The following is a 13,803-nucleotide window of genomic DNA, read 5'->3' on the forward strand; positions in this document are numbered from 1 at the left end:
GGATTATATGAATGGTTAGGAGAAGTCCTTAATGGCATAGTCTAAATATCAGAGCTCCAGTATAAACTTGAATGCTAAACAACAGTTTTGAGTGTGAGTGGGGAATCATAATAGAATTTACTTTGTGAAAAATGTTTCTCCAAACCGGAACTTTAAACAAAGTTTAGATGTGTGGCTGAAAAGTTTTGGATTTCAGTAAGAGCTATGAAGAAATGAAGAAAGATGATCAAAATGTGAGAAAGGCATTATATTTATAGAGCTTCATATGTTAGAATGAGTTTAATAAACGATAGAGGAGAGATTAGGAGGTTCTTGCCAGATAAATTGTTTCATTTTTCTACAGGACTATGATTAATATCTGGATATATGCACAAAAATATTTTTTTAATCTCTTATCAAAAATGCCTTCCTCAGTAATTTTTTAAAATAGATTTAGATACATTGACTGATTCCACAAATAGTTCTTGCTTTTATTTCTCAGACTATGCTGCATTATATCACAACTTTAAGAACCACATAATCTTATTATTAACATGAAATTCTATGCAGTACAGTACATCTAATTTCAATTAAAGACACGCAATGCCTCCTGCAGGTGGCAGTAATGTGCACATTTTAATGTGGAAGCGCTGTCTCACTGCATTAGATGGCATTGTGTTAACTGGAGCCAAGCGGTCGTAGTCTTGGTTAGGATAAAGCAAAGATTCAGTCTGACTCTACACGTCTTTGGTGAATAGTGAAGTTCAAATGTGTTTAGTCTGTGATTCTATTCTCTTAATCCATAAACTCTATGTTAGTCTCCTTCCATTTACCTTGGTATTCATGGAATTTAGCAGACACTCTTATCCGGAGCAATTTACAAGTTTGGATTAACGTGATGAACAAACAAAAAAGTTATGAATGACTGTAACATATATCTTGTGTTCCTTTTATCCTTAATGAAAAGCTTGTAAAGTTATCATGTTTCATTTGTAAGCCCTTTGTACTTTACTATGTTTAATAATATGGTTAATATTTGACCCGTGCCTGGTCATGGAAATCATTTCCATCCTTGCCCTGTTCCCTGGGGGATGCCACTGTCGGATGGACCAGGCCTGTGTGGAAGTTAGTCTGTCTGTTCCTGTCTGTCTGTTCCTGTCTTGCTCTGGTAATGAATAGCGGTGTCTTACTCATCCAGCAACCTCACGGACTCAAACCAGCAAAAAATGTTCCGCACTCGTTTGAAATCTGGAGGATGGAATTCTGCTGGATAGAACAACATGTTTCCCCATGACACCAACAAAACAGCATTTTTCTGAAATTTTGAATGAGGAGTGATATTTTTGTGCATTCTTTAAGACACCACATAGTATGGCCATTGTTTTGCTGTGTTTAAAAGTTTTATATACTGTAAAAATATATGTGCTCTACTCTAATTTTGTATAGAATAGTAGTGTTCTGTTTAAACTGTAGTGGGAATACACATCATATAAAATATGACTTAAAAAAGAGTAAATTCAGGCTTTAAATGTTACCTTAAGTAGAAATATGACTGATGTAGATTACGTTTATACAGTAGTTTATCTGTGTTATTTACCTTAGAACAATGTGCATTTTCTTCTCTTAGGTTGGATAAGTGTCCTTGGGGTTGTGAAAGGTGCTACATAAATTAAACTTATTATTCTTAACTGTATAACACTATGAGGATTACATCCAGATGTTAGGTTTGAGGTTCCCATTAAATATACTAGTGTTTTTCCATATGGGAAGAAAAGACCATCAGACTTTACCTCCTTATATTCAGTTTCACTTTATTTTCTGACAAACGAAAGCAGAGTTCTATTCAGGAACTTTAAAGGGCATCCTCCCCTGGGAAGTTACTGTGCAAGGGATTGTGTGACAGTTCCCTGTTTATCCAAAACAATTGTAACCCTGTAGTCTGGGGGTCAGCGTTTGAAAGGTCTGTGTTATCTTGGCCATCAATCCTCAGAGGGTCCAAATAGGAGACACCACCCTGGGAAGTGTAAATGAGAACTGTGAATAACCATAAACAGAAACCAAGGTATGATATCCGCAGACATGCTCACTACACTCTCAGATTGTAATTGGTTGTTTGTTGGGGGGGTTTGCACGGGGTGGGGGTGGGGGTGGGGGGTGTTTCCAAAGTGTAAATGTGTAAAAACAAATGTAAAAAGCAAAGAAGATCAAAACTATTGGGAGTTCTAAAATGTTATTTCCACAATGTAAATTTTCTTGGATGTGTGGTACTGGGAGAAGCACATGCCTCCGTGAAATACAGCGTACATAAATGCAGACACCATACACGGCTTGTCTAAGGCATGGTAAATTACTCCTGAAAGTCTTTCATGTGGCAAGTCAAGGGTCTCATATTTAGTGAGAAGATCTAGCAAGACCTAAAGTGAAATGATATAGGTTCTTCATCACAAGAACCCCGAATAAATAACTTTAGGTTACAGTTCAACAGTCAGACACTTTTCTTGGCGAGTAAGATGAGAAACTCTTTATTATAGTAACATGCTCACAAGGCAGAGAAGGTCAGGAGAACCAGTGTACATTATTTTTGTCTTGATGTTGGGACTGTAAACCTGGGACAACCACTGCAGTTGTGCATGACGTCTGTGCCACGAGAGCTCAACCTCACAAAGCTATTTCACCTGTTGCGAGACCCATGCGCCGAACGCGCGATATTCCGATGGCTGCCTGTGGGTGGCGTCGCGAAAACATCTGTGTTCTGCCCCCGCCCGTCCCTGTCGCCGCTGTATAGCTGTCGGCGCGGCTCGTCCAACCGAGCTTGTCACGCTGCAACGCGCACTGGTCACAAGGCGTCACGGACGATGCATTTCCACCCGATGCTTCAGTGCCAACCAACGCGTGTGAACGAGTCACAGTCTGCAGCTGTTGCGGACCCTGCGTGCTCTGCTGCATAAAAACAACAACAACACGAGAGCGGAACCAGCGGGCGCGAGCCTGCTAGTGTAGCAAATACAGGCACGAGGAAAAACGGATGAAGTCATCCCTCGCGCTCCAACATCACCGACTCGGGCAGCGATCGATCCGCCTCCAGCTGGTGCGGCCGGACACGCGCCTCCGCCTTGGCCACCCCACCGACGTGGGTGTGGGAATGTCCTGCGTGCTCTGCGCAGCACGCCGTCTGAGACGCGCGGGACGCGCGGGCACAGGTAGGCTCCGGTAAGCGTTTGCAGACAACCTACTGACGACTAGGTCGCTTCGCCAGTTCGTCTCATTGCTGCGCCGGATTCGCAAACAAGCCGAGCCTTGGCAGTAGACTATGACTTTGCCGGTCAAACGGTGTCGTTTTAGTCAAATCGTGCATGAATGAATGGTTTTAGCACGCGAATGGAGCTTCCGCCGTCACGGGGCGCGCTTCTGAGAGACGGTGCGATGTCCAGCTTCCGGAGCTTCGGTAAGACTCCGTGTGAGACAGGCTGTCGTGGAGCGTTGGACGGGTTTTTGCTTCCCGGCGTGGCCTGCCTGTGAGAGACGCCTCGGTAAGGATGGAGAAGTTCCTGCAGATCGCCCCTCACTCCCTCGCCATAGTGCTGTCACGGGTCGGCACCGAGGATTCCCCCGCGGTTACCGAAAAGATCCAGCATCACCACACCGGCTATGAGATTTTCGCCGACTTTAAAGCCGAGAACATGCAGCATTTCTGGAATAAGAAAGTGACAGACGCCATATCGGAGACTTTCTTTCTGGGATGGATAGACGAGCACGTCCTGCTTATCCAGGGAAAGGAAGATCATCTGGAAGTACTGAGGGAGAGCTGGACGCGCAGGGCCCTCAACCCCCCCAGAGGCTTCGAGATTCAGTGCATAGGTAAGACCCTTGGAACTGCATCATCAGGTGACACTAGGCGTTTCAGAACAGTACGTGGATAACGCTAACACGTGGATAGATAATAACAGGCAGAGTGACAGATGCTGTTAGTTAATTGTCCTGTAGTAATGGGTTCAGGTGCAGAAATGACGGGTGCCCATGGCTCTCAGTCATGTCTCGCACACATGGTGTTAGAATTTACCACCACCGGTCAGATTCCATTCCACTGTGTGCAAAAGTGAAACTGTATTAAATTCAGATGTTTCTTTGGAAGCAATAGGGGCTGGAATCAAAGCTAACATTCATCCAGGTAATAACTGTGATTTATGCAGGCAGGCCCTGTTTCATGTTCAGGAGACCAGCTGTGCAGATTTGATACTCACTTGCGTATTGACTGCATACTACACACGCATGCACACACTCTGGGCACATGCACTGTGCTGAATTAACCTAGTGTTCATTTATCCAATCCAAAATGAACTCTGTGAGAGCGAATACCACACAGGGTTGCCTGTTACACCTGCTGTGTGTATACACTGCAGCAGTTTTAAGACATATGCAAGCCGAGCTTACACCTTCATCTTGATTGGCTGGACGTATTGTGCTGCATCCTCCCCAGACCATGTTTTAGGGATTCAACCTGGTGCTTACTGGTCGACTAAGCAGACATAACGTCTTCCGTTTAAAGCTTGACTATATTAAACTGCAAAGGCAAAGTTCGTGAACAAACTTTATGTTGGCTTCGCAAAGCAGCTATAAAGGAATACAAGGCTGCTTGATCATTTTAACATTTATTTTAACATAACATGGTAAATACTGTTAAATGATGTTAAACACTGTTTAAATGTAAATCGAAATGTAATTTGCTGTGAGGTAGTTGTGGATGCGGGGTTATTTAGTTGTTGAGGTAGTTGTGGTTGGGGGGGTGGTTAGCTGTTGGGGTAGTTTTGGTTGAGGGCTAACAGAGTAAATGTTATTGAGGTTTTTTGTGCAGAGATAAGGTTAATGTAGGGTAACTGGCGGTGGAGAAAGCTGGAACAGTAAAAACATGACATACAGTAAAGCTTCACTTATTCTGCAGAGTGGAGGGCAACACCTCTGACTTATTTGCCTCCTGGTTTCAAAGTTGCTTAGATGGATCTAACAAAGCAGCGATATGCAGTACTGTTGTTTCCCAGAAGCCAAAGAGAGAATCATTTAGAGCATAAATTTGTTCATTTGAATGAAGACAACTCTAGCATTACTACTGTGGTGCGCTTGGCCATCAGTGACTAGTCTTGCCTCTCAACCACGTAGCTGTAGATCTTGGTGTGTGCCAGAGAATATGCCCTGTGGGACATTCTTCCTGGTCCTTTGTCCTCCACCAAGGGGAAACGCATGACAAGCACTATTTTATGAGTGTTACCAAATGTTCCTTTGCATGGCAGAATGCTTGAAAACTAATGGATATTAAGTTAATTTTGATAGTAAGGTGTTTAAGGTTCCAATGCACTGAACAGTTCTTGAGAATTTCATTTATGATTTAAGTGAAATTATAGGTTCCCTCAGTTCTTGTCAAAATATTTGATTGATTGAAATACATGTTGAAGTGTTGATCCTATAAAATGTGGAATGTGAAATGTAATGATTAGTTGGCATGAATATAATACTATGGGAACTTTTTAATAGATGTGATTTTCATTTGTCTAATTTTTTAATCAGGTGTTTATGAATTATACTTGTGTTGTTCTTCCTAGTGCTTTCAAAAGATTTCTTTCGTACACATCCATGCAGCAGTAGCTTGGCCTGTTCTCCTACAGGTTCAGTGCTCAGTCAACAGAGTGTTAATATGTGCTGGACAAACAGAGTGGTTTCAAGGGTGAGAAACCGGTGAAATGGGGCCTCCCATAACCGATAAGCGCCGCATGCAGACGTCTGCGCACAAACACACTGATCTCCTCTCCAAGCAGAACCCTGGCCACCTCCACCCCTCATTGCTCCTGTGTGAAGTATGCTGGAATGTGTGCGTGTGTGTGTGTGTGTGTGTGTGTGAGTGTGTGTGTATGTGTGTTTAGGTTATCTGCTCTGAAAAGGTCCAGGGATGGATTATCCGCTGAATGCTTTAAGAGGGGAGTTTTAAATCTTCGGTCCTGAACTAGGTGATTTGGAGGTTTAGCTCCAAAACGCCGCCCTCTTCATTGATTGTGTCCGTATAAGATTGTCCGTGCCTGTGTCCTGTTTAGTTTTGTCCTATAAGTTCATTTCAGAAAGATATTTTGAAAAATATTTTGTTGTCTATCAACCATAGATTTAAAGTGTTTATCACTTTCCACTTTGAGACTGTGCTTATCTGGCCCTGAGATATGAGGAATTTGTATAGTGTCCAACCACTGCTGAAGACTTCCGCTTGTAGCTTCCTATGGATAGAGGCAAACCCTCCGAGCCGCGGTGTTGATGGACTTTGAGTGATACCAACATAGCTGACGGACTCTGTGTACATTGTTTGCAGTATATCAGGGATTGGCGGCTCTCCACAAATTTGACACGGTAACCCAGTGGACCTGAAAAGACCACTGAGTTATGTTTGGAGCAGATGTCATCGTATTTTGAAATGAAAGAGAAAATGTCATTTTTTTTGTTTCATTTCTTTGTTATGGAGACTTGTAAGTAGGCGTTTGTTTACATACTTGCATTTTACATATGCATAAATAATTCTTCCTTTAAAACTGGTCATATGACTGTAATATGAACTTAAAAATCTTTTCTATCTGATCTCTAAAAACAGCCCCTTCCTCACCCACCAAAACAGAACAAAAAGCCAACACCAATACCAATAAACTTGGACAGTGTTCTTTCCCATTCACAATGTTCCCATTCACAATATTCATTGCAATGTTCTTTCCCATTCACACCTTTTCATTTGACTTGTAAGGTCTTTTAATGTGGATGTTTACAGTTTCCAGCTCAGATAGCTGTTGGTGTTTGTATGATTGGTAACTATAGCCATAAAGAGTAATGTTTCAGGAAAATCAGCACTGGTTACCACCTTCATTCAGTATGAGCCCATAAATCATAGTAGGATTGTTTTTGCTCTGTAATTATGAATTTATTTCCCAAGTGGCATCATGGTCTCTAAGGTTTTGCCCCGTCTTCAGGAAATGCCTAGTTTGAATTACTGCAATGCCACAGCAGTCTGGGCCTCAAGTTCTAAAGAGCAGGACTGGAAGCCCAAGCTAGTGGATGGGACTTGGCAGATACTAAACCGGATTTAAAAAAATATTCATTTATTTCCTGTGATTGTTCTGTGTAAATGCTATCAGTGTCACATCACAAGTTGCAGCAACACCTTTTGATGCCAGTCAGATCATATAAAGTCTGTAATTGTAGGTATATGTGTGTGCATGTGTGTGTATATGTGTGTGTGTGTGTGTGTGTACATAAGTATATTGGGTGTGTACTTAGGTGTTCTGTGTGTGTGTGTGTGTGTGTGTGTGTGTGTGTGTGTGTGTGTGTGTGTGTGTATACACATGGGTGTATTTGGTGGAGGTGTGTGTGTATGGAAGCAGACACACACACACACACACACACACACCTTGGTATTTTCCCCTCCTGTGACGCTAACCTTGGTCCTGGGCTGTGGCTAGGGTCAGAGGTTATACATACACAGGAGTCGTGGCTGTTTGTTTGGATTGCGGGACGGAGAATAAAAGATGCTGGTTAATAAGGACTCATTCATGCATAGTTCAGGCCAGAAAATGACATGGTGGGAGTTCTCAATGAACACTTTTCCATTTCAGGACAAAGACAAAGATAGAGATTAGAGCCAAAGATTAGAGATGGAAGGTTGTTAAATACATTCTTCCAAGATTAATAATTACCATAATCTTGATTTAAACGCTGGCATATACAGTGCTGTCCTTATGTATCTGAACACTACATTGTTTTTGTTGACTTTGGTTTCATACTCTATGACATTAGATTTGAAATGAAATGCTAACTATGATGAAAAAAGTGCCAAATGTCATCTTAACTGTGCATTATTCAGAAAGACTAATTGCCACTTTCAGGCATGCTGGTGTTTAATTTAATGCAGCTCTGAATAAAGATATAAAACTGTTTTATAGATGTTTCGTTCCTGATTGTGATAGACATGATCAAGTCTAGACTCTTTCATAATGGAATATGATCATTGAATGGTGCTCTGTAAGCTGGGCTGTATGGGAACATTATCAGCCTGTGCAGAAGCTACTTGACCTTTATTGAAGCCATATATTTGTAGGTGCCATGCTGTCATACCTGGCTCAGCATAGACTGACAGCTGGTCTGGTTTGGGTCATAGACTGACAGCTGGTCTGGTTTGGGTCATAGACTGACATTTAGCCTGGTTGAGTCATTGCTTGAGAACCTGATTGCATTACTGAAGTCTGTAGAATAGTATTATACTGCATATGCACACAGTGAAGCTTCTGCTAGGCTCCATAACCCAGACATCATGCAATACACACACACACACATACACACACACACACACACACACACACACACACACACAAAAAACAAAAAAAAACACACTCACACATGCGCGCGCACACACACACACACACACACACACACACACACACACACACTTGCGCATACACACACCCACACTGTACACATATGCATATATCATTGCCACCCAGAATGTTTCAGTAACTAGTACCCTGTGTGTGTGTGTGGGGGGGGGGGTTGATTACAGTGAACAGCATGAACAAGCAGGGTTGTGTTAAGTTCCGCTAAGTTGAGCGAGAGGTTGAGTGGAGATTTTTTCCTCACAGTAAAAGGCAGACTAAGGATGAGTTCCTCTCAAATAGATGCAGAGGAAACAGTTGAACCCAGCTGAGCTGAGGCTGGCATGGCTACAGAAATAAGTGCTGTGTGCTGAATCAGGCAGACAGCCCAATTTAGCTTCATTGAAGTGATCTCTGTTGGAGTTTGTTGTTGGAGAAATGGAGTCAGACATGCGTGTTCCATGCTTCTGAAATGAAGTGAATAATGACAGAGTTGCACAGTGTAATTCACTTTAAAAGGTTTTGCTAGTTGATAGTCTTGTCCAATGGGCGTCAAGGGCAGTGATTTCCTGTGCGTTTAGGATAAGTACATGTAATTTCACATATGAAGATTATAGTGTCAGACGGATAACATGTCCTGTGTCTGCACTTGTCACTTGTAGCTATATGAAAAGTTCATGCAGGTAAACTTACTCAGACATCTTTTTTAACTCTGACATGGTCTTGCAGAATTGGGGATTTTGGACTGTGGACATAGTTGTTCAACTGAACTGACATTTTTCATGCCAATACCTGTTTAGTGTGAGAATTTTAAGCAGTCTGTCGTTATCTCCTTAAACCAGTGGAAAACGGAGATGTGAAAGCATAGGGTGGATGTTTCCAGCTGAGGTGTAGCTGAGACGTCGGGAATAAGGCCATTAGTTTCTTTAGGTCTTGTCGTCTTTGTGCCGAGGAGAAAGAGGCCCCAGACACTGGTAGGCTTTAGGTTTCGAGAGAGGTCACAAATCAGGCATTTACAATGAGCACTCACAACAAGGGGGTACAGTGAATCTACAGAGTGTCTGAAGATCTGAACACGGCTTGATGTTCACCACGGCGTGATGAAAGTGTTGTTACATCTGAGTGGAGTTTGTTATTTTGAGCTGACATCACGTACAGGTTAAAAAAAAGAAATCTTTCTGAATATGAGTTTAAGAAAGAAACCACACAGTTAACTTCCTGAGGTGGAAGTATTTCCATTCTTTTTTTTTTCACTTTGTAAACTGTTGGTTTGGATTTAAAAAATAGGGAATTAAAGGAAGATGCCTGTTTGTTCCTGAGCTCTCAGCTTTATTATGCATTTTCACAGTGGACGGCTTTAAAGTCTGCTTCAGCTTTCCGTCGGGGACACTTAACAATGCCCGTGTCTGTCTGTGGACACGCTTAACATCGTCTGTGTCTGTGGACATGCTTAACAGTGTCTGTGTCTGTCTGTGGACACGCTTAACATCGTCTGTGTCTGTGGACATGCTTAACAGCGCCTGTGTCTGTCTGTGGACACGCTTAACGGTGTCTGTGTCTGTCTGTGGGCACGCTTAACGGCGCCTGTGTCTGTCTGTGGGCACGCTTAACGGCGCCTGTGTCTGTCTGTGGGCACGCTTAACGGCGCCTGTGTCTGTCTGTGGGCACGCTTAACGGCGCCTGTGTCTGTCTTTGGGCACGCTTAACGGCGCCTGTGTCTGTCTGTGGGCACGCTTAACGGCGCCTGTGTCTGTCTGTGGGCACGCTTAACGGCGCCTGTGTCTGTCTGTGGGCACGCTTAACGGCGCCTGTGTCTGTCTGTGGGCACGCTTAACGGCGCCTGTGTCTGTCTGTGGGCACGCTTAATGGCGCCTGTGTCTGTCTGTGGGCACACTTAATAGTGTCTGTGTCTGTGGGCAGGCTTAACAGTGTCTGTGTTTGTCTGTAGACACGCTCAACAGCGCCTGTGTCTGTCTGTGGGAGAATTAAATTTCACCACACAGTGTGTGCGGGTCAGCTGGAGACTTTTAGATTCGCAGGACTCCACAATGCCAGTGACCCAGCAGAGGTTGTGTCGGGTCTGCAGGACGTGCAGGGTGAACGTGTCTCCGCTCCCGACGTCCGGGTGTGGGAGGAAGGAACACACCAGAGAGCCAGTCAGGAAAGGGAGGAGCGGGCAGCCCCTGAGCCAGGCCAGCGTGGCTCTGCCGTCAATAGCAGGAAAGGGAGGAGCAGGCAGGGGAGAGAATGGAAGGAAACCAAGCGAGGAACAACAAATCAGCACGCAGCTTCCAAACCCCTGTCAGGAGGTGCTGGAACACAACCAAATCAGCTCGGTGTTTACTAACATAGCAGACTGTAAACATCCATGTGGTGCGTTTTCGTGTCAGCAGTCTATTGGGGTTCTTGATCAAAAGCCACTACAGCTGAAAATGGCAAAAGCTGCTCTGCTGCTTTGAACAATTCCTCTTTACAGTTTTTATATATATATATATATATATATATATATGTGTGTGTGTGTGTGTGTGTGTGTATACATGTGTGTATGTATGTATGTATGTATGTATGTATGTATGTATGTGAGACTGTAAACTGTAATAAATAATTGAATATAACTTTATGAAATCAGAATATTACATTGTGGAAAGTGTCAAGGGCACGCACTGAATTGTTGGATTAATACATTGCTGTAGTCTTAGCAGTATGTGAGTAATCAGGTTTGAATTTCTATGGTTGCCTCCTCCTGCTCTTTACAATCACCCTCTGGTTGTTTCTGGGATGTGTCATTAAGGTGAGTTGCCTGTGGGTTACCAGCCAGGTATATGTGCTTGTGTGGGTGTGTGGGTGGGTGTGTGTGTGTGTGTGTGGGTGTGTGTGTGCATGCGTTAAAAAAGGTCGGTTATAAATCTTATTAGTCTTGTAGAAGGAGAGAAAAGAAATACTGCATGTTCTGTCCTCCATCTTGGTGTGTGTGATGCATATTTGGCTAAGAGAGTGGGGTGGGGGTGTTTCTGTCAGCACCATGCCATAAATCTAAACACACACACACACACACACACACACACAAACACACATTAAAGTGTGCAACAGTAGTAGGAACAAAAGGCTAGCAGTCCTTTGTAGCTCCTTGGTGTGCCCTGCTTGGCTGCCGCCGTCTTTGGCCTACTACTGGGTGCTGTAGCTTGCCTGTACTCATTCAGTCACGCTCGCCGAACGGCTGGAATTTGGTGACATTCCACCCTCTGCCCCCTTAGAAGTCCGTGGAAATATTTCCATGTTATTGGATAACACGTCACCCACAAGGATCACTCTGGGTGCACTCTGGGTGGTGTTTTTGTGTGCCCCTGTCATGTTCACCTCACCAAGTGTGCTGTCTCCTGTCTGTCTCCTTTTCACCACTGTCTCCATCCACTTTGAAACTAATTATTTTCTGTGTAATAGTAGATGACTGCAGGGTCTCTCTACACGTCTCTCATCCGGAAGGTTCCGTGTGGAAAAGTGCATTGTGCTTTGGAGCATACGGACATTCTGCTGGGATAGCAGATAATTGTATTCAGAATAAAAGAATGCAATTAAAAATGTTATGAGTTAGGTGAACATGTCCAGTACTCACAAGCTGATAAAAACTTAATTCGCCTTAGAATGCCAGTTCCTATCCATTATGACCTTTTCTTTCTCAAATTAGGTTTAAGATCACTACCGAGCTTTTGGCATATTAGTGTACACCTGGTTCTTCTTTATTACGTAGATAGGTGCTTGATTGATTATGCCTGTGGAAAGGCCAGCTGTGTCTTTGATCTGTACCCCATGAGATGTGAGAATTAATCCTGTGATCTGTTGTTTAGGGCTGGCTCTCTCCTGTAGCCTGCAGCAAAACCTGCACTCCTCACCTTTCGGCACACGCACATTCATGCATGCACGCGCGCACACACACGCACAAACAGACATACACACAGATGTCTGTGAGACAAACACACACATATATATACAGACACACACAGGTCCTCTGAAAAGTGCTTTCACTTTTACTCTAAAGCCCTATTTGACTGTCCTTTTGAGGTGTTTGGTATTCTTTGTGGTGTGTGTTGTCATATGTTGTCCATACTGATATATTATCATCCTATATAGTTGCCACTTACAGTCCATTATATATATGCTTTCTGCCATACGACACTGCTGACACCAGTGAAAATGATCTTCAATCAATATATTGTGCATTTGTGATGTTTGCATGTTGACCAAATCCAGGTAACACCCCACTGACACACTGTCTTGCTGCTCTGCGAACTGCTGATGTATCCATGAATAACATCAGACGTGTTGGCATCAGATGTTTTTACATCCTTACAAGTCCATGCTTGAACACTTATTGAGCTCTCTGAAAGCTAAATGATGAAGATTATAGAATTTAGCTTGTGTGTCAGGTTAGGTTTGACTTTAGTTTGCTGGAAAATCTGAAGCATTTGTTGGTGTAGAAGCTGTAAGGAAACCCAGTATACCGCCCACATGCCCCAGTATAACAGTATAATATACATTTTTTACATTTGTGTTTCTGTTCCTTCAGGCAGTCTTCTCATATGTTTAAATGGTCAAATATTCAGGCAGGCTACACCATGAAATGTTGCCGCAGCATGACTGACACTTAGAAAGAGTGTATCTGCAGACCCAAGTGATGGTTGGGGGAGTTGGAATAACACATATCTTCATACACAGCGGCTGTCTCTTAAGCCTGCAAGGTGACCTTGTGGCATTGTTACACTGTTACAAGGGGACATCGTTGCATTGTTACACTGTTACAAGGGGACATCGTTGCATTGTTACACTGTTACAAGGGGACATTGTTGCATTGTCATCTTGAGGATGTATGCCTCCTGTCTCAGGGGCTCAGAGCTTAAACCTTTAAATGGGTTTTAAAGTTGTTGTTTTTATGTTTTTCTCAAAAATTGAATATGACCTATGACTGAGAATAAAAGCATGTACTAGAACCAAAAAAAAGGTTTTTCTTAATTTATGTAATATAGATATGTGATTACAGAGCCAGATGAGATCTCTGTCACTTTATGAAATTAAACCTGGATATCGGCTCTTGCATCTTCACCTTTACTATAAATGATATTTGTTCTGATGTCCTGTTGTCACAACTTCAGCATAGTTTTGATGTTTAAACTCCAGCCCCACCCCCCTTCATGATGGTCCTATGCACGTATTTCATTGATGTGTGCTCTAAGCAATTCTCCTCTAAACAGTATCTGTGTAAATATAACATATATGGTACTTTTGGGCTTGCTTTGACCTTGTTCTGCTTGGATGTTCTTGGGAAAGTTTAATAAAAGCTTAATTTATTAGTTTGTAGTTAACCACGTAAAAAATATTTGAAAGAAATATCAGATGAACAGAGGCTGCTTTACCATCTTAAAGTATAGGGAGCTGAAGCATC

General features: G+C 42.9%; 1 protein-coding gene across 1 annotated transcript in view; it reads left to right on the forward strand.

The window, feature by feature from the left end:
• Window positions 1-2,787: 2,787 nt before the first annotated feature.
• stox2a (storkhead box 2a) overlaps window positions 2,788-13,803 on the forward strand; it is a 64,430-nt gene continuing 53,414 nt past the window's right edge. The window contains exon 1 of the mRNA XM_035531575.2: window positions 2,788-3,837. Within this exon, the coding sequence (XP_035387468.2) occupies window positions 3,516-3,837 (322 nt within the window). The 5' untranslated portion in view covers window positions 2,788-3,515. The remainder of the gene's footprint in view (window positions 3,838-13,803) is intronic.

Source organism: Electrophorus electricus, chromosome 12 (genome assembly GCF_041902795.1).
Source record: "Electrophorus electricus isolate QZ-2024a chromosome 12, ASM4190279v1, whole genome shotgun sequence".
NCBI lineage: Eukaryota > Metazoa > Chordata > Actinopteri > Gymnotiformes > Gymnotidae > Electrophorus > Electrophorus electricus.